This window comes from Alexandromys fortis, unplaced genomic scaffold (assembly GCF_014885135.2).
Source record: "Alexandromys fortis isolate MF-2015 unplaced genomic scaffold, M_Fortis_MF-2015_v1.1 scaffold_158, whole genome shotgun sequence".
In the NCBI taxonomy this organism is placed as follows: Eukaryota; Metazoa; Chordata; class Mammalia; order Rodentia; family Cricetidae; genus Alexandromys; species Alexandromys fortis.
Genome location: NW_026068039.1, coordinates 788,442 through 807,336, shown reverse-complemented (window position 1 = coordinate 807,336; position 18,895 = coordinate 788,442). Strand labels below are relative to the sequence as shown.

Below are 18,895 nucleotides of genomic sequence, written 5' to 3'. Positions count from 1 at the left end.
TATAATGTACATTGCAGGAAATTCTTTTTAAAAATTAGATATACTTTACGCGTATGAGTGTTTTGCCTGCATGTTATGTGCGCCACTTACATACCTGATGCCCTTAGACATCAGAAGACAGCATCGGAAATCCTGGAACTGGAGCTCTGGGTGGTTATGAGCCATCATGATGGGTGCTGGCAACCGAACGGATCCCGTCTGAAAGATCAGCAAGTGCTCTTAACTCCTGAGCCATACCCCTAGCCCCGAGAATCTCTGTTTTGGACCTCTGCACATTTTATGGTACCCCTCTGCCTTCAGTTTTTCTGGGGCACACATATACTCCAAAGGCACATCACAGGAACCCACTTGCCCCAAATGGGCTTCTCCTCCTAGTGTCTACCGTGTTCTAATAATGCTAACTCTGGAGTGCAGAGTCCCAGGCTTACACCACCATGCCTGGAACTGTTTTGGAGATAAGATCTGATTGTGTATCACAGGCTACCCTGGAACTCTCCATCCTCCCGTTTCCCAAAAAAAGAACCAGAGTGGAGCAGTTCTGCTATGGGCAGCCCGTGTGACGTAGCGGTTGCCCATTATGCTGATGGGGTGAGGACGTAATAATTTAGTGTGTGGAATGGCAAGGGTGTCTAGTTCATAATGCAACTTCAAATACAGACGCAGTGTGTGCGTGTGACACCCGGCCCTGCTTTCTATGGACAGAAATGGCCACACTCCATTTCCCAATCGCACTTTCCGTTTCACCCCTATGTGGTTCCAATATAGGCTAAGCGTGTAGTGAGCCGGGGTGCAGAGTTTCCAGGCTTGTGGGCTCCGTCCCTCTTGCAAGTCCTGGCTGGGACCAAACGCAGTGGAGGCACGGCACCGGGAACAGGGGCAGGTCGCATGTGCTGCCCCTCGCAGCCTTGTCAGCCTTGTGTGCACCGTAGTTCCAATGCTCGCGCGCCAGTTGAGCACATCGCCCCTATGCAACGCAGGACTAGGGCCTTAGGTTCCGTAGGGAGCTTGGGCAGAGAAGAGCAGTCCGGCTCTGCTGCAGCGAGCAGCACGCAGACAGAACACACCTTGCCTAAGGCTGCAAACTGCGATCCGGAGTCCTCGCCCCTCAGGTGGGCAGGCGCGCGGGTTTGTGGGCGACGGGGAAGCCCAGGGAAGTCCCAGTTCTCCTTCTCACCCCCGCCCGGCCGATTCTAGTCCTTCAGAGTCGTTGGACCATAAAGTGATTCCGAGTAACTCTGAGCTGTTCGCAGCCTCAGTAGGCAATGTGGACTGGCTTCGGTTCTGTCTAAATCGGGAGCACAGGGAGGTCATAGTCGACGACAAGGTAAAGTGTGTAGCGTGAAGGCAGGGACTGAAACTCCCCAACACCCGAGGAAGTCCTATGCCTTTGGTCCTAATTACCCATTCATAGAAGCAGGGGCTAGGGGATGAAGGGCTGTCAGTACCTCCATGGACACAGGGAGCAAAGAGGGCAACCCCAAGACAGAGGCGGGGTTGTGGCCCCTGCCCAATCCTATTGAGCCTTCTCCTGCGTGCTCCACTCCACAGGGCTTCACAGCCATCCACTTCGCAGCCCAGCAGAAAAAGCTTTCCTGCCTTCAGGTCCTGGTAGAAGAGTATAAGTTTCCCGTGGATCTGCCTACTAACAAGGGCCAGACGCCCCTGCACCTAGTCATCCATAAGAACAAGAAGTCGGACATCCTCCCCTGCGTTGACTACCTGCTTAAGAAAGGGGCAGCCGTCAACTCGTAAGTCCAGCCTGCTGTAGGAGAGACACTTGGGACTCTGGGTCGCCAGGCAGGTGGAGGACCAGATGAGGGATTCTGGGAAGGACAAGGATTCCTGTCTGGAGAAAGCAGTTAGGGAGCCCACTTAGCATGCTGGTTCTTAAGAGGCTGAGCCTCCTGAGAAGGCAGATCTAATTCCCAGAAATTTGGCTCAGGCAAACCGCGGGCAAGTTACTCGACCTCTCAGCTTCAAAGTCCTAGTCCCCACACTCAGGTGTACACTGTGGGGCCTCACGGAAGCGTTTACGAACCCCCGATATTTCTAGTTTGTAGCTCTGTTAGGGAACTGGCTGTCAGGGTTGAGATTGGGAGGACGAATGTGCCCATGCAACAAGGCTTTTATGATAAAGGAGTTGGGGTTATATGTGGTGTGTGTGGCAGGGGAACCAACCTTGGATCCTCTGCAAGCTCAGTATGTTTCCTGAACTGCTGAGCCACCTTTCCGGCTCTATTTTTGGGACAAGCACGACGTACCAGAGACTGCCTAGCCTTCACTGTGTGCTACTCAGCACCACACCCACGCTGGGAGCACAGCAACAAACACAGGGAACCCAGGCCTGCCCTCACAGAGCTGACTTTCCAGTGACTACACAGTGACTAACTGAACGAATGGCCAGAATCCCGAGAGCTTGGCTAGGAAGAGAACAATGGGGCGATGGGCGGAAGCACCAGGGAGGGGTCTATCTAAAAGAAGCAACAACCTCTAAGAAGCTGGCAGTGTCTCATGTGGTCCAGGCTACCCTCAAACTGGCTATGATTGCCAAGGAGGATCTCATGCCTCCACTTCCTAGGCGCTAGGATCACAGGTAGACATCGTCACACCTGGTTTGAATCGGTGCTGGGATGGAACCCAGGGCCTTACATATGCTAGGCAAGCATTCTATCTAAGGAAGTGCATCCCCAGCCCCAGGAGGTGACATTTAATTACAACATATAGAAATTGGAAAGATAGCTCAATGGATAAAGCACCCATTGTACACGTGTGAGGGCCTGAGTTCAAATCCTTAGTATCCATGTAAATGCCAGCTGGGCATGGTGACACTCCTGTAATTCCAGCCCCTGGGAGACAGAAACAGGAGATCCTGAGCAAGATGGCTAGCTAGACCAGCAGAGCTGTGCGCTCTGAGTTCAAGTGAGAGAGTCTGTGCCTCTGCATATAAGGTGGAGTATAACAGAGGAAAAGGAAGACACCCAAGTATCAACCTCTGACCTCCACATGCAGATACACACACACGTGGAGCATGCATACACACATATGCACAGCACACACATTAAAATTAACTTCAATCTGAGGACCAAGTGAGCCAATTTTACCAAAAGCCAGGGAGGAGTCAGACTTGGTGGTACATAGCTCTCTATGCTCGGCACTAAGGAGAAAGAGAGAGGAGGGTGAGGGGTTCAAGATCATCCTTGGCCACATAACAAATTCAACATCAGACTGTACCATGAGAGACCTTGTCTCAAAAATCAGATAACAGTGGATGAGATTGGTGACCCTGAACAACCCAGAGAGCCTCCCGGCAGCTCCTAGCTGTCACATCCAAACACGTCCCATCCTTAGATCTGCACTGTTCTTGCTAGTCTGTCCCTCCTTCTAGAGAAGAGGAACTTGAGGCCCGAAGAGGAGCTGGGTTATGGACCAGATCCCTCATGGTAGTGGCAGAGTGGACACTGGAAGCTGGCTTCCCTACCTATCTGATGCCTTTACCCCTCCCCTTTGCCCTTTACCCTGTGATATACCGCACAGTCAGACATGCCATGGCTTCACACCCCTGCACCTGGCTGCCCGCAATGGCCTGCTGGGATGTACGAAGGTCCTGGTGCAGAATGGAGCCAATGTGCACACCCAAGATGCCATGGGCTTCAAGCCCATCGACTACTGCAGACTATGGAACCACCGCAACTGTGCCCGGTGAGCCTGTGACAACCACTCCAGCTGCTGCTGCTTCTGGCAAGGTCCTTCCCCATGGCTGAGCCTCCAGGGGGAGGGCTGAGGAAGCCAGGTGGCAGTCGGGTAAAGTCTGGGAAAGAGGCCCCATGCAGGATATCGTCTACATGAATTTGGCCTGACCTTGCCCCTTTAGATTGAACATTGCCTTCCTTCTTTGCCTTTCCCCTCCCCCAACTCTCCAAGGCCATCAGACATCTCTTTCAAAGGGCCCCTAGGCATAGCATTGGGGTGCCTTGCTCTTCTCTGCCTTGGCAATTCCTCCCATTCCACCCTGGCCCTCAGTGCCCCACCCTCTGAGGGAAGCCCTGCTTTTGTAACATGCCACACCCCCACCTTGGTGCCAGGTTCTTGAAGGATGCCATGTGGAAACAGGACAAGAAGGACTTCGCCCGAGAGATGGGGAAGCTGAAGAACCTGAAGAAGAAGCTGACCATTTTGGAGTGCCGCTACCTGACTGAATATCAAGTAAGGCAGAGCTCTCCTTCCCAGGGAGCTGGGCGCTGCTACCAATTGAGAGGAGCAGGTGCAGTACTCCTCCCCAGAAGGAACCCCGCCCCCACCCTCCCTCATTAACCACTCCTTTAGGCCAAAGGTCCTGTCCTGTGCCAGAAAGCAGATGCAGCCTGAGTTATGGGCATTCCGATATCCTGCCCCGAACTGTACACTAGGCTCCTGCCAGGCCCTGCAAGTCCAGCAGCAAGGTGTGGTTCCTACTCAAGGAACTTGGGTGCTAGGGAGAAGCAAGTTAGGCTCCCGAGGGAGAGTCGATAAGGGGGCCTGAGGGGAGGCCGAGGAGGTGTCTCTGAAGATGGGCAGGCATCTATTGTCCATATGGAGTAGGGAACCCGCAGAAGGAATTGCTGTTCAGAGTACGTGGGGCACACAGGAACATCATGGAGGCAGAAAATAGAAAATTTGGGAATCAAGTATGAGCTGGGTGGAGATGGACAGACTAGAGGTTTGGCAAAGGTCCAGCCCAGTGAAGCACTTTGGCAAGGAAAGAGTTCAACCAGATATAACCGTGGAACATCGAACATTCAAACAGGAACCTTAGAAAGAGCTTGGATTCCTTCCTTCCTTCCTTCCTTCCTTCCTTCCTTCCTTCCTTCCTTCCTTCCTTCCTCCTCTTTCTTCCTTCCCTCCTCCTCCTCCTTCTCCTCCTTCCCTCCTTTCTTCCCCCCTCCCTCCTCTTTTTTTCTCTTGCTCTGTAGACCAGGTTGGCCTCACACTCAAGAGCACAGATTCTTAGGTGAGCACTAGAGATGGCTCCAGGCCCTGCCACTGTTGTACTTCTCCAGGTGTCCCCGCTGTGCCGCTCTCCAGGGTGTCCTCCTTGCCAGTGTCACCCAGCTCTGACAGCTATCAGGTTTTCTGTCGCCCTAACCCCTATTCAGCAGCTCCCCACAGACCTCCACTCAAGATCCTCTTGTTGGCCTCAGTGGGTCACATGACCACTCTTCTTCCAATGACTAGAACAAAAAGCAAGCCAGATGCTACCTGACTTAGGACTGGGCAGGGCTGATGGAATTAGGACTCCTGGCTTAGCCTAATCAGAGTTGGCCTCTGGAGCTGGGTCAATCTCCAAAGCGCCTGGTTACTTAGCAACTGTGTGGGAGTGAGACACGGAGATAATAGGGGTGGGGACATTCCCACAAGTGAAAGTTTCAGTGCTGGGGTGGGAAAGACAGAACTCTGGCTGAGTCCTCACCACCCAGTCCAGCCACTAGGTCACGCTGTCCTCCTGGATGTCACTCCCCAGAAGCCTGTCCAACTTCATTACTTTCATTCAATGCCAGACCTCCCAACCCTTCCTCTTTTTCCCTTCTGGAGACAAACCAGAACCATCTGAAGGTAGGAATGTCTCAAGACTGGAGCTACCTCTAGGAAGTGAGACCTGCAAACTTGAGGTTGTCCTTAGGGAGGAACTATGTCTTTGTCTTCAAACTGGAGGTCTCCTTTGAAAGTCTTTGTCTCCTCCACAGCTTGGGAGCTCGGTCAGAACAAGGGATGCTTTTTCCATCTGAACAAGGCTCCCATAAAGCAGCAACCTGCCCACTAGGCCTGAGGTTTCCCAGGGCATTAGCCACAGGGTCTTCTGTCCATAAGGAGGCCCCACTGCACTGTGTCCTTCGTTGTTGCAGAAAGAACAACGAATCCGGAGGGAGGCTCACTTCAGAGCATGGCTCCAAGGCAAGGGGCTGAGCCGGCCCCAGAGCTCCGCTGACCCCAAGCAAAAGGCTGGTGTCCGACCTTGGTCACTGATCCTCTCCAAGACTCTAGGACCCCAGACTGCCAAGAGCTTCCTGACCTATCCTTCAGTAGAGGCTCAACTGCAAAGCCTGCCCTTGCCCGTGGTGCCGCTGAAGCCCGTCTATAAGCAGACCACCACCTTCAGTCGGCCCAAGTTGTGGAATTTTAGCAATAATCCCGCCAGGTCCCCGACCACAGAAATTGGCTTCCCTCAAGGTATACGCCTGGGTGTGCACCCAGAGCCCTATAAGGAGCATGACTTTGGCAGATTCCTGCAGGTGACTCCCAACTCCCTCGGAGGTGCATGCCTGCGCACAGTGGACAATCACTTGGTGATGCCTGTACCCCAGCTGCCGTTTGAGTTGATGGTCCGGGCACTATACCCAGGGGCTACACCCTACAGGATCAAAGTGCCCCAGGGCTTGTATCCAGTTGACATCCTCAAAGTGCCCCAGAAACGGCATTTGGGAGATACCGCTACCAACACACTGGCTATGAGCCTGCGTGATACATTTGACGAACCTTTCCTGGCTACCCTGGAAGCTAGCCGGACCGGAGTGGCCCCGCTCTCCAAGGGAGTTCTCACATAAAGTTGTTTTGGAAACCTCCTGGTGAAGGTGAAGAGTTAAGATTCATATTGTGGCAGAAAGGACTGGGGGAATACCCATGGAATTCATTCCCAAGCTCAAGGGCAGGAACCACCCCTAACTCCCTCCTCCTAAGAGCATCCTAGGCTTCCCTTTTCTCTGCAGAGAAATTGCCTGGCTCCCTGGGACAAGGACATCCAGAGAGAGCAGTGAGGTTCAGAATAGAGGGTCATTAATTCCTGGGGCTCACTGCTCTACCTTAACCCACCCCTAGCACATGAGGAACAAGGCTTCCAAGACAGGGCGCCCCTAGGAATCCTGCCACCTTTCCTTCCTCCCTGTTGCAGACCCTGACTGGGGATGGGAAAGCAAGTGTGATATCCAGGACAGGCTTCTCTGCCCATGGCCACTGCCCCCTTGCTCCTGGCCCCCCAAGATGTATGAGGCCGCAGTTTTAGGAGGCCAGGCAGCACTTCTGCCAAGAGAAGACCACCTGTGACTTTGATGTGAGACCTGTCCAGGAAGCCACCCTGGACCCCATGCTCCCATCACACACTACAACGGACTCTTTAAACAAAACGTTTATTGAGTGCTTTCCATGGGCCAGGTGCCAAAATCAGGTAGCTGATAACACAAAACTCCAAAGGCTTCCCTGCCCTCAAGGAGCTTCCAGTCTAGAGGGGAAACAGACCATACCCCAGGCCAGTGAGCCTAGAGGGATCTGTATGGCGGCTGGGGTTAGGAGAGGAGAGGGGACATTCATGGCCCCTTGGAGGAAATAAAATTTAAGTGGAAAAGTGGCCAACTACCAAAGTGAGTAGCAGGAAGGGTACCAGGGTGGCACAAGAGAGCCATGGTCTTCTGCAGACAGGAGGCTGAGGCCCAGAGTACAAGTCAAGTGATGAGGCCAGTAGGGACCAAGACACCAGGAGCCTCACCAAGCTAAGGAGTCTGGACTTTATCCTGAGGGCAGTGGAGAGCTGGGCGAAAGCCTTGAGGCCAGGAAAGACTGGCCAACTGTACATTTCAGAAAAACTACTCCAGCTGGCCACAGGCTAGAGGAACACTGGAGCTGTCCACACAAACTAGGTGAAAGACGACAGCAGGAGCGGCTCCAAGTCAGAGACGCTAAGAATAGACTGGATGTAGGGCAGAAAGAGAAAGCAAGATCCTGAGCCATCCTTGGACCAGGGCAGGTACTAGAAAAGCAGGTGAACAGAGCAGATTTTGAGGTCGAATGGTTTCTGTGCCCAGAAGGCAGCAGAACTGTGGCTGAGAAGTTATAGAGGAATTAGGGCTGAAGGTGTCCCTAAAGGCACCAGCATGGCTGGGCTTCCTCGGGCAATTCACAACACAGCCAAAAAAAGCAACTCTGTGTACAGGGCAATGAGAAGCCTATACAGAGACCGAAAGGACAGAGAGGTAAAGGGACAGACAGCCACAGAAGTGCCAGAGAAGTGTGAGTCAAGAGGTAGACCATCAGCTGTGGCAGCTACCCCAGGATCCAGTAAGTAACATGTGATGGCTCCACCAGGGCAGGCCTGGGAAAGCCCTAGCCAGCAGGTAGGATGAACGAAGATAAAGTGGATGGCAAGGCCAAGTGGGGCCAGTCCCAGGCCGCTGAGGAGCAGCAGCCTTAGGTCCTGTACCTTCACCCATCCGAGTGGCAGAAATAGGTCTGGTGATCTCACCAGTGGCCGCAGCACAAAATTCAGGGTGAGACTCAACAGAAATGCAGAACCAAGGAGATGAAGGATGCATGCATGAGGCAGATGTTCACGAACCTGTCCATCTGGGCACCTGCCAGACTCGCTGCGAGGTATGGGATTTGGCCAATGGCAACTCTCGTGGGGCCTTCATTCCATGAAGCTGAGCCCTTGCAAGGCACTGTAGTTGGAGCGCAAGGTCAACAGATGCTGGTCTGTGCCCAGGATGGGGCCCACCTTCTTAGAAGGCAGAGCTCACATCCCTCCAGAAGCCAGAAGCACAGGAGTGTGAGGCCTGTGTGCTCTGAGCGGCAGCCTCTCCCAGTCCCATTTCTCAAGAAACAGGCCACAGCCTAGGCTGCCTTGAAGCCAATTTTTTATTTTTTTTCTCATTGCGCCTGAGATAGAATTCACCAAGAAAGCTCTCCTTTTCCTCAAAGGAAGACATAAATAGGAAACTGTGGACGGTCTTCTGCATCTCTAACCTGCCACAAACCATTTCTGCTCCCTCGCATCTGGACTGTCACAGTCTGAAGAAGGAAGCCATGGAAAGAGGAAGGAGTCTCAGAAAAACTGCCTCTATCCACTCATCCTCATCTCTATTGCCTTCCCACTTATGGACACAAGGATTTCCTCAGAAGGGCAAGAGGCAGAAGAGGAGTCCCTGGAGTAGAAGGCTAGCCCAATCTAGGCAGAAGGTTAGCAGGCAGAGGAAGATGAACTCCTGGGGTGTTAAGGCAAACAGTGCCATCTAGAATCTTTATTCAAAGGGGAATCAGCATTGGACAAGACCCACAATTCAGCAAAATGCACTTTTCCTGGAAGTACCAGCCCTCAGCTCTTCCCTATGGTCACCTGCCTGAGAACTTGCTGTCCGTTCCTCAGCTCCATAGACCCTTCCCTGCCTGCCCCATCTGAGCCAGACCCGACTCTGGGAAGGGGAGGGCTGGGGACATAGCCTCCTGGCAAAGCAGGCTCTGCTACCCACTCTGGCGCCCCTGGCAGCATTCAAGCCCCCTGAGGAGGGTTCCCTGGAGATGGGGCTTCTGAAGAGAGGGGGAGGGAAACCTGGGCTGGCAGAAGACACCCTCCAGGCTCTCAGGCACTATTTGCCCAGAAGCCCAGAGGCCTGGCTCTACCGGTCTTGCCCCCACATGCCCTCCCCAGAGGGTCAGTATATCTTCTGCCGACTGGGCAGGATGGCCTCTTTGATGAAGGAGAAGACAACCAGGATGCCTAGGCGCTTGCCTCGCTTGCCTTTGGTGAAGTAATTGGAGACCACATCGTCTGTGGAAACACAAGGCAGGGAGACAGTGTGCATGTGCATGTGTACATGAATGCAGCTCTCACCACCCAGAGCCCAGGGTGCACGCTCAGTGCTGGTGCCAGCCCCCCCAACCTGACCTAACAGGCCTTTCCTCACCTCCTGGCTGCATGGTGGAGGGCAGGACGTTGTCCCCAGCCGAAAGTGACACGAAGAAAGCAAACGGGATGATCCACAGGCAGAATGTGAAGTAGGCCAGGACCTGGGGACAGAGAAACTGAGCTGGGAGAGCCCACCCCACCCCTCTGACAGTGGGACTGTCAGGAGAGGGGAAGTCCAGCTGAGGCTGAACACAGCCCCTCCCCAAAGTGACACTGTTCTTCTCTGGGGTTTCAAGGAGGAGGAAACCTGGGCAGGAACTGATGGAGCTGGGGGCTAGGGAGTTGTCACTCAGTCCTGCCTGTGAGGTCTGAGTCTCATGGGCTGGCCTGTGCCCCTCTTGAACTTGAACCTTATTGGGGCACCCAAAGTACTCATGACGGCAGGAGAGGCAGGGATCAGTGTTCTCCTACCTCAGCCAAAGGGATCCCTTCTATTCCTCAGACACCCCGCCTTCCAAAATCATAAGTTTTTTCGTTTGTAAAAAACATGGTTCCTGGATGGAGCCAGTTTTGGATCACAGCAACATTCACAAAGCAGATCACGTAAGTCCCTTTACTCCCCCATCTCCGCCACTACGGGCAGATGTGCTAGACACTGGGTGCATCTTACCTCAGAGAAAGGATAATATTCTTCCGCAAAAAACTGAAATGCCAGGTAATGGTTCACCACCACTAGCCCTGTGGGGATGGAGAGTCTTGTCACTGTGTGGTCACCAAGTCCAGAAGGCCCACAAGACTAGAGCCCCAGTTCTCAGTCTTGACTCTGCACCAACTCACAGCATGGCTCTGTCTAGAACTCAGTCCCCATCTGTTAAGAACGGGTGTTCAGTCCCAACTTTTTCACTGTAGAAGGCAGCAGGAATAGAACCAGAAGGTAGACTGGAACATTCTAGCATGTTATAAAAATAAGTTTCTCGTGTTACATAATCTACGACCACGCCGTTGCTCTCCCAAGAGCGGCAGGAGAGGGGAGAGCATGGGCTGGCAGACTCCACTCCACACTGGACAGTCAGGGTTCCTTGGAAAGCTAGGCTGCAAAGAGGCACACCAGTCAATACTGGTGCGCTCTGGACGCATACACTATTTCCTCGTGTATACCAGCTCATGACAAAGCAAGCAAGGAGACAGCTGCTCAGGGGCACGAAGGCCTGCTTTGTGGCAGGGTGGAGGGCAGGCACCAGAAAGACCACAACCCCCATACCCACCTCACAACTTAATGCCTCTGTGTTCCCCTTCACCATGAAGACAACACTCTGCTATGTCACACAAGGCAATGGGATGCTAGACAACAGTCTAGAGCCTCAAAAACCTCACTCGGGCATCCAAATGGCAGGCGAGGGAGTGATGCCCCGAAGCCAGAGGAGCCTTCTGGTGACCAGAGCTCCTCTGGCACACAAGGGATCTGGACTGAACAAACTCTGAGGTAAAACCACTCCTGGCATTGAGAGATGCTCATCTCTAACAATCTGCCCTTCTGTGGATAACATTCAGAATTTCCCCCAGTGTGACCCAAAAATGTAACACTAAAGCAGGTCTCACACCACCTGCCATCTTGAACAGGCTATGGTGAGGGGAACCAGCAGTGCCGATAACCACTCTCTAAAACCTTTCTCATGAACATGAACCAACGGCGTCTACAAAATAGCTAAGGCCCAGGCATGAGACATGACTTTTCAGGGACAGGAAGTAGTGTTGGGGGCAAGACATGAAGGCAGGACCCCAGCCTGAGGCACTGGAAACTTCTGAACCTGCCGAGCAGGCTCCATGCTTCTCAAAGGGACCAAGTGATTTCTTAAAGGTGAGAATTACTCAGCTTGGAATGTGCCTTCTCTGATGGCACAATCTAATTTGCCTTTTTGTCAAGGTCCTCCTGGCTGGAGCCCCTTCCTTGATAAGGGCTTGGCCCTGGGCCACAGCTTCTAGGGTCCTCAAGTAATAAAAAGCCATTTTTCTCAGGCAGACTGGCCTCCTTGATGACCTCAATGGCTTCTTAGCAGCTCCCCTCCTCAGAATCCCCTTCCGTGTCTGGGATGGAAGGCCCACATCCAATCACATCAAGTCCTCTCTGCTTGTCCCCTCTCACCGCACGACAGGATGAAGTTAGGTGATGTCAACATGATGACAGGGAAGGTCTGCAGGAGGCCAAAGTAGACGAGGTTGGTGAAGAGGCCCATGCCAATCATGCCGGTGGGGAAGTGCTCAAAGACGTAGAGGCCGATCAGGACCGCTGTGGAGAACTGAAACAGGCAGAGGCGCTTGCTGCGGGGGACCTTTGGGTCCCCTGCAGTCCCAGCCCCAGCCTGCTCTGGGAAGCACCACACACAGACTGGCTTTCTCGGTTCACAGTCACCTCCACGGCCACACTCAGCTGTCAAAAGGTGCCATCTTTGAAGGTCACTTCTAAGAGATGTTTGACAGTGCTCGAAAGGCAGAGAAGCATCTCCCACAGCGCTCCACACACACCCATCCCTCTGCATGACAGAGCTCACAGTCGACCACCATCCTAGTCTGTACAGTTATTATGTTATTGTTGGAGCTGGGGATCCGACCAAAGGCCGCATGCATGCCCACCACCCTCTATCCCCATTCCATATTTCCTTGAATGCTGAGCACGAGCTACTGCTACTGAATCAATTACGTTAACTCAGTCATGAATCCAGAGGGCTGTCTGAGAAAGGCTTCAGTTGTCAGTGACGAAAGGTCTAATTGCTATACCAACCACACCCACAGCCTGAGCCAATGAACCGGCTGCGGCTCTGCCTGCACACAAACTCCAACCCCAGGCTATGTTCAGAAGGCAAGTAGCTGCAGACGGTAGGTGAGGGAAAGGCGAAGACCTTTTCTGTCCACACACATTGCCACAGCAGCCTCGGCCTTCCTCACAGCTACTGGGGGAAAGTCTTCCTACAGCCTCGCTAGTAGGGGCAGAGACCAAGTCTTCAGGAAAAGAAGACTCCCATGAGGCAAGAGAAAGAGCCAGGCGTGCTCCCTTAGGACAAATCACTCTAATTAGAGAGAGAGGAATAAATAGGCATTACAAACTGTCCTTAATGTCGCTGCAAGTTCTAGGCCTGAACTGGGGCTGGGAATGCGGGGCTGGAGACAGAGAACGCAGAGGGAGATAGCCACGTGCAGGCCAAGACACGAATGCGTGTCATTGCAATAGCTCCACTGTACCTTAAAGAATGGCAGTAAGGCTGTGAAACATGCCACATGAGGATGGAGGGCCAAGCGTGATCTGGACCCCATAGTGCAGACTCAAGCGGTAGCGTGCAGGGGAATGGAAGATAAGGACACCCTCGGAGTTTGGGTTCTCAGTCTCACAGTCGTTCCAAACCAAACAATCGCCACTTTCTGCTGCTAAGGCAGGACGAGCAAGCCCTGGGCGACTCCGGGAAAAGCTGCCACTTACCCAGATCATATATTTGATGATTCTGCTGGTGGCCACCGTATACTCTTCTATCAGCTCCGCCAGGTAGTAGAGTCCGGCCGCTGGGTTGGCGGGGGAGGGGTGGAGTAGGGTGGGGTAGAGCGGATTGGGGGTGAGGGTCACAGGAGGGGACAAACAGAAAGAGTTCAGCGAGGGCCACTCCCACCAGTCTGCTCATCCCATAGTCCTCACCAACCCTCCCCCAGACTTCAGGAAGTCAGGAAGAAGCCAAAGCACCCGTGATGCCCTTCTCGTCTGCACTATTAGAACTTTGGCAGGACAGCTGCAGGGAAACTGGATTTGACTGCACAACATAAGGTTAACCTCTGCCCCAGGAACCTTTAACTTCAGTCACTCAATCAATACCTGCAGAACACTTAGCTTACAGGCCGGGCGCTGTACGCTAGCACACAGCCGGGTGACACAGACAGGGGCCTTCTCTGCCCCGGCTGGAGGGGACAGGCAGAGGGGGCAGCCCATGGCCCCGAGAGCAAGGCTGCACCTCGGAGACCACGTATCCCCTCCGGAAGGTTCGGCCGAGGTCCAGCAGGACCAGCTCGGGGTCGCCCGCACCCAGCTGCAAAGCGCAGCAGCAGTTGGCAACTCGGGGCACCGGGGCGCGCGGCCCGGGTCAGCGCTCTCACCGACGGCCAGAGTGATGAATGCCACCTGGATGAACAGCGACAGCCAGCTCAGCACGTACATGAACCACATGGCGCCCCCCGGGCGCCGGGACGGGCCTGCGCGGTCCGGCTCCCGCGACACTGAGCGGCCGCTGCCGTGCTGTCCCCGCCCCACGGACACCGAGAGGACCGGGGCGGAGCACCGCCGCCCGTGCGCCCACGCCAAGCCCGCGAGCGCCGCCAACCGGCGCGGAGGATCGAGCTCGCGCTGCACCCGCCCCGAGAGCCCTCACAGAGCCCAGGTTACTGGAACCAAACCTGGCCCAATACTCCAGCTCCGCACAGCCATGGATCCGACATTTCTGGGAGAGGGAAGTTACCGTATCTCAGGTCACACAATAGGAAGCCGCATAGTCCGGAATTCCGGATGCCTTTAAATGGTCACCTTCAATCCCAACTCTCTCGCTAGGTTTAATTTTTTTCGCATGGAGGGCAGGTCTGCACCTTTCCATCGGGACTAAGTAAGGCTACCCCTAAGCACTGACTGCACTTGCGACACTGCAGGTGGTTATCTGAGAGAGCACCACCTAGTGGCTGACACAGGCAAACTCTGAAAGCCGGTGTGCCTCTTAACTCAGACTCCATTATTTTCGGGCAAAGTCTCTAGCCCCGACTGGCCTTGAACTGTCAATCCTCCGTCTCCACCTCTCAACTGGTAGGATTTCAGATTTGTGCCACCATGCTAGAGCAAAATACAACTCTCTTTCTTCCTTCCTTTTTTCCTTCCTTTCTTTCTTTCTTTCTTTCTTTCTTTCTTTCTTTCTTTCTTTTTTCCTTCCTTCCTTCCTTCCTTCCTTCCTTCCTTCCTTCCTTTCTTTCTTTTTTTTAAGGCAGGGTTTCTATGTAGTCCTGGAATCTGCTATTATGTAAACTGGGTTAACCTCGAACTCACAGAGATCTTAGCTCTGCCTCTCAAATCCTGGGATTAGAGGTGTGGACCACCACATTCAGCTCTTTTCTTTTTTGAAACCGTCTTACGTACCTAGGCTGTCCTTGAACACACTATAGCCTAAGATGTGCTCCTGATCCTCTTGCCTCCACATACTAGGGGCTGGAATTGCTCTTGCTGAGGACCAGGTTCAGTTCCCAGCACACACGTCAGGTGGCTCACAACCACCAATCCAGGTCCAGGACCTGATGCTTCTGGCTTCACCAGGCACTCAGACAGACAATTACATAATTCAAAATAAATAGGCCACACATGGTGGTATGCGGTTAGTCTCAGCATTTAAGAGAAAGAAGCAGGTGGATCTCTGTAGCACAGATAATAAAAACCCAGAGACAGATATTGCAGTTCTAGCAAAACAGCCAAGCCGCTAGAGAAGTCTTCCCTCTACCAAGGCTGGGCAGCTGCAGACTGAGCGCTGAGCCTCTGTCTCCTCCCGTCTTATATTCCCCTTAGTGCTGGGATTAAAGGCGTGTGACACCACAGCCTGGCCTCTAGTGGCTTGGTTTTGCCCTCTGATCTTCAGGTAAGCTTTATTTATTAAAATATCACTATAGATCTTTATGAGTTTGAGACCAGTCTGGTTTACATAGAAAGTTCCAGGCTATGGATGGAGGGGGGGAGGGCCTTGGACATCCCACAGGGCAGGGTACTCTGCCCTCTATTAGGACTGGAGGGGGAGGGGAGAGGGGGAGTGGGAGGGAAGTGGGAGGAGGGGAGGAAGTGGAAATTTTGAACGGTATTATTTATAAAGTAATAAAAACATAGAAAAAAAAAGAAAGTTCTAGGCTAGCCAGGTCTACATAGTTAGACGCTGTTTTAAAACAAACAATAAAAATTTAAAAATTAAATAAAAATACTTCATGGAGGGAGGAAATGTAAATGTGTCCCCTGATCCCTCTCTAGAATTGGAGATAAAGGAACTCAAGGCCCCGGAAAGCTAAGGGTACCCATGTTTCACTGTGCCAGCTAGAACTGGTACACCAGCAGGTGCTGCCACTTCCCCCAGTTTAGAGCCCAAACTGGCCTGGGCAGTCAGGACTGAAGATCTGAAATTCCTTTGACAGAAGAAAAGGGGAAAACCACTGTTTCCTGGGAGCTGAGAGGCAAGCAGGAAGAAACGAGCAAGTTCTTCTGCTCCATCCAGTTCAGCTTCACACCGCAGGGTTCTAGAACCCTGGGGACCAAGCTGAGCAGGAGTAGGGGTGAGGAGGGTCAAACCCAAGGCTCAGTTTGAGGGGGTAAGGAAGGGGCCATTAAATTCCAAGGCCTCGCTTCAGGAGTAAAAGACTGAGAGAGTCGAGGCCTCTGAGCAAATGGCTGAGTTCGTCTCAAGCAGAGCCCACTTGGCTCATGTTCTCAGAGGCTGCAGAGAAGCCTTTCAGTTTTACTCCTCACACACCCGTGCCTGAATGCGTGGAGAGAGGGTGGTAGCTAGCGCAACCCCATATAGATCTCTTCCTCGCAAATCAATGACCCAATCATTTTTGCCTTTTTTTTTTTTCTAAAATCAAGGACAGAAGATACTAAGTGCTGGCAATCCCCACACTATTACTCTGTGCCAGGCATGATCCTAAGTGATTCGGATGAGCTGACCCAGTTAGCATCACATCTAGGGCAGGAGATGCTACTATCACCGTCTCTGTCTCACAGACAAAGCTGAGACAGAAAGCTTCCGTTCCCATCCAAATCCACATAGCCAGTACCGAGGGAGCCAGGGTTTGAGTCTGGGCAGCCTGGCTTCGGAAACCATGTGGCTTTCGCTGACCAGCTGGTTCTGCCTGTCCGTTTATAGCCCTTCAGCCCAGAGGCTCGGTCCTCCCTCAGCTCCAGGCTTCCTCTTTCCTCTCTAGCTTTATCCTTACTGTTCTTTCTTTGGCCACCTCTGTTCCCCTTCAGTGTGCCTTACCTTGTAACAGTCTCACCGACTCACACAGCCATTGAATGTAAGACGAGGGACATTGATGTCAAGTAGTGGTCCCTACTTGGAACCATATTCAGCCTTGATAAGAAAACTGGGGTTGTGTGAGTTGTCCTGATGGCAACATCCCTTAGCTGGAGCTGTTGACGTCTGCCTCCTAGTGGCGATCAGAGGAGTAGCAGAGACCCACAGCCAGGAGCGGTTTCAGGGCCTCTTGAAAGGAGTTTTGAGATTTTCCTGCCAGTGTTGCCGTGAGGGTCAGCCAAGGGGGGCCTGAGAGCGCCCACCACACCGCATGCGTTGTGGACAGGGTCCACTTCAGCAGTGGGCCTCTGCTTCCCTGTCTTCCCAGGCTGCAGCAATGGGAGAGGGGAAAGAGAGAGAGACTTGGATCTCAGACACCAGCAGACCTGGAGAATCGGGCTCCTCTCTTCCATCCCGTGCCTGACTTTCTTTTCCTGTCAGCTCTCAGAGCCTCCCAGAAACAGCACAGGGTGGTGGAAGCCATGGCAGATGTGTTCCCACCCACCCTGCTCCATCACAAGCACTTGCCGTGTCTCTAATAGATGTCTTCTTGTGTAGCGCTCCCCTCCTGGGAGCCCATTTTCCCTGTGATGGTCCAGGAAGGGAGCAAGCTTGTTGTTTGGTATCCCGTGGTGAGTTAGCCAGAGCACAATCCCAGGAGGGGGTGGAGCAAACTGTGAAAGCTCTGACCACCGCAAGGCGCACAACCATCTGTAATCGCTCGTCCAAGTTACCCCGCCTATCAGTCCCCATCCCCATCCTTGTCACGTGCTGGGGCTGTGAACCGAAGGGTTTTCTAGTGAATTGTCCTCAAAGGCTCTGATTATTGTTCAAGTGCTGTCTTCTAATGTGCCGGGCCCAACAAAGCCATGCACAGGGGAGCTGTGATGGTTTGGGAAAGAATGGCCCCACAGGCTCACATATTTGAATGTGTGGTCCCCAGCTGGGGGAATTCTTTGGGAAGGGTTAGGAGGTGTGGCCTTGTTGGAGAAGGGTGTCACTGATGGTTGCTTTGAGGTTTCAAAAGCCCATGTCATTCCCAGTTGGCTCTCTCTCTGCCTCAAGAGAGAGAAGTTCTCAGCTTTGATTGCCTGTTGCCACGTTCTCTGCCATGATGGTCATGGACTCACCCTCTGAAACTGCCAGCCTCCAGTAAACTCTTCCTTCTGTAAGTTGTCTTATACAGCAATAGGAAAGTGACTAAGACAGTCACACAGGCTTTGAGGGGAAGTGACAAAAAGCCAGTGGGGGAGGAGCGAACCCTAGCATGCTGCTAAAGAGAAGGTCTAGAGTCTGAGAGCTCTCTGAATTGAAAGGGTTTATGAGACTATTAAGCCACAAACCACAAGGAAGACAGGCCCAGACTTGGAACACATGTCCTCAGCCACCAGCTGCAGAACTAGGTGACAGCTGGAAGCATCTCTGTCTTCTGAGCATGGTTAGAATCCCAGTCTGGGTTCTGGCTTCCCTAACAGCCAGAATTGCCCACTGTCCTCAAGATGCCAACTACAAAGACAAGTAGGAGTGAAGAGCAGACAAAGGAGACGTATTCAGTGTGGAAGAGGGACAAAGCCATGAGCTCCAACAGCCCCCAAGTCCATCTTTCAGAGAACAGACATGACACTTATGGCTCAGGAGATGACAATAGCTAGGCATCCCTGGTGAAGGTGTGGTCGGCCCATCACTGACCCTTCAATGTCTTGGCTCCAATCTCTCCCACAAGGTGATCTGACGGGCTGTCAGAACTGTGTGAAATCTCTCTCTGAGTGACAAGCGCCTGCTCTGGCTTCAGTCCTTGTCCGTCTTCCAGTTCTAAGATTCCTGCAGGAAAGCCAATTTCTAGAGGCCCTTGACTCAGTATTCTGATGGCCCAAGTGAGGGGCAGAAAGATGTCTTGTTAGATGGCTGCTCCAGATATTTGGTCGTGGAAATCTGGAGGCTGGTGAGATGATTGAGTGGGAAATGCACTTGTCACCAAGACCAAGGACCTGAGTTTTACCCTGGGACTTACATGATGGAAGGAAAGAACAAATTCACACAGCTGTCCTCCGACCTCTACATGTGTCCCTTGGCATGCACACGCATGTACACACACACACACACACACACACACACACACACACCTCCTGAACCAAGCTGCTCTGATCTGAGGCATGACACAATTGGGGGGAGCAGCTGCCAGTGG

The 18,895-nt window shown here is 52.9% G+C and overlaps 2 protein-coding genes across 2 annotated transcripts; one reads left to right on the top strand and one right to left on the bottom strand.

Annotated features, from left to right (window-relative positions):
* Positions 1 to 543: 543 nt before the first annotated feature.
* Positions 544 to 6,578, top strand: Ankrd53 (ankyrin repeat domain 53). The gene is made up of 7 exons (XM_050165402.1): positions 544 to 588; positions 766 to 1,109; positions 1,195 to 1,324; positions 1,549 to 1,748; positions 3,535 to 3,699; positions 4,083 to 4,203; positions 5,880 to 6,578. The coding sequence occupies exons 1-7, from the start codon at positions 544 to 546 to the stop codon at positions 6,576 to 6,578; spliced, it is 1,704 nt and encodes a 567-aa protein (XP_050021359.1).
* Positions 6,579 to 7,141: 563 nt separating this feature from the next.
* Positions 7,142 to 13,948, bottom strand: Tex261 (testis expressed 261). The gene is made up of 6 exons (XM_050165417.1): positions 13,781 to 13,948; positions 13,119 to 13,198; positions 11,790 to 11,943; positions 10,317 to 10,384; positions 9,705 to 9,807; positions 7,142 to 9,568 (listed from the first exon to the last, which is right to left on the bottom strand). Exons 1-6 carry the CDS (start codon positions 13,848 to 13,850, stop codon positions 9,453 to 9,455), a joined length of 591 nt encoding a protein of 196 aa, XP_050021374.1. The 5' UTR covers positions 13,851 to 13,948; the 3' UTR covers positions 7,142 to 9,452.
* Positions 13,949 to 18,895: the final 4,947 nt, after the last annotated feature.

Bases quoted from the DNA above. Each gene is read 5' to 3' on its own strand.
- Ankrd53 (XM_050165402.1), top strand. From the start codon at position 544: ATGGGCAGCCCGTGTGACGTAGCGGTTGCCCATTATGCTGATGGG. The intron at 1,325-1,548 runs GTAAAGTGTGTA...TCCACTCCACAG, and splicing joins AGGTCATAGTCGACGACAAG to GGCTTCACAGCCATCCACTT. The intron at 1,749-3,534 runs GTAAGTCCAGCC...TATACCGCACAG, and splicing joins AAAGGGGCAGCCGTCAACTC to TCAGACATGCCATGGCTTCA.
- Tex261 (XM_050165417.1), bottom strand. From the start codon at position 13,850: ATGTGGTTCATGTACGTGCTGAGCTGGCTGTCGCTGTTCATCCAGGTG. The intron at 13,199-13,780 runs GTGAGAGCGCTG...CCGCCAACCCAG, and splicing joins ATTCATCACTCTGGCCGTCG to CGGCCGGACTCTACTACCTG. The intron at 11,944-13,118 runs GTAAGTGGCAGC...TGCCTGTTTCAG, and splicing joins TCATCAAATATATGATCTGG to TTCTCCACAGCGGTCCTGAT.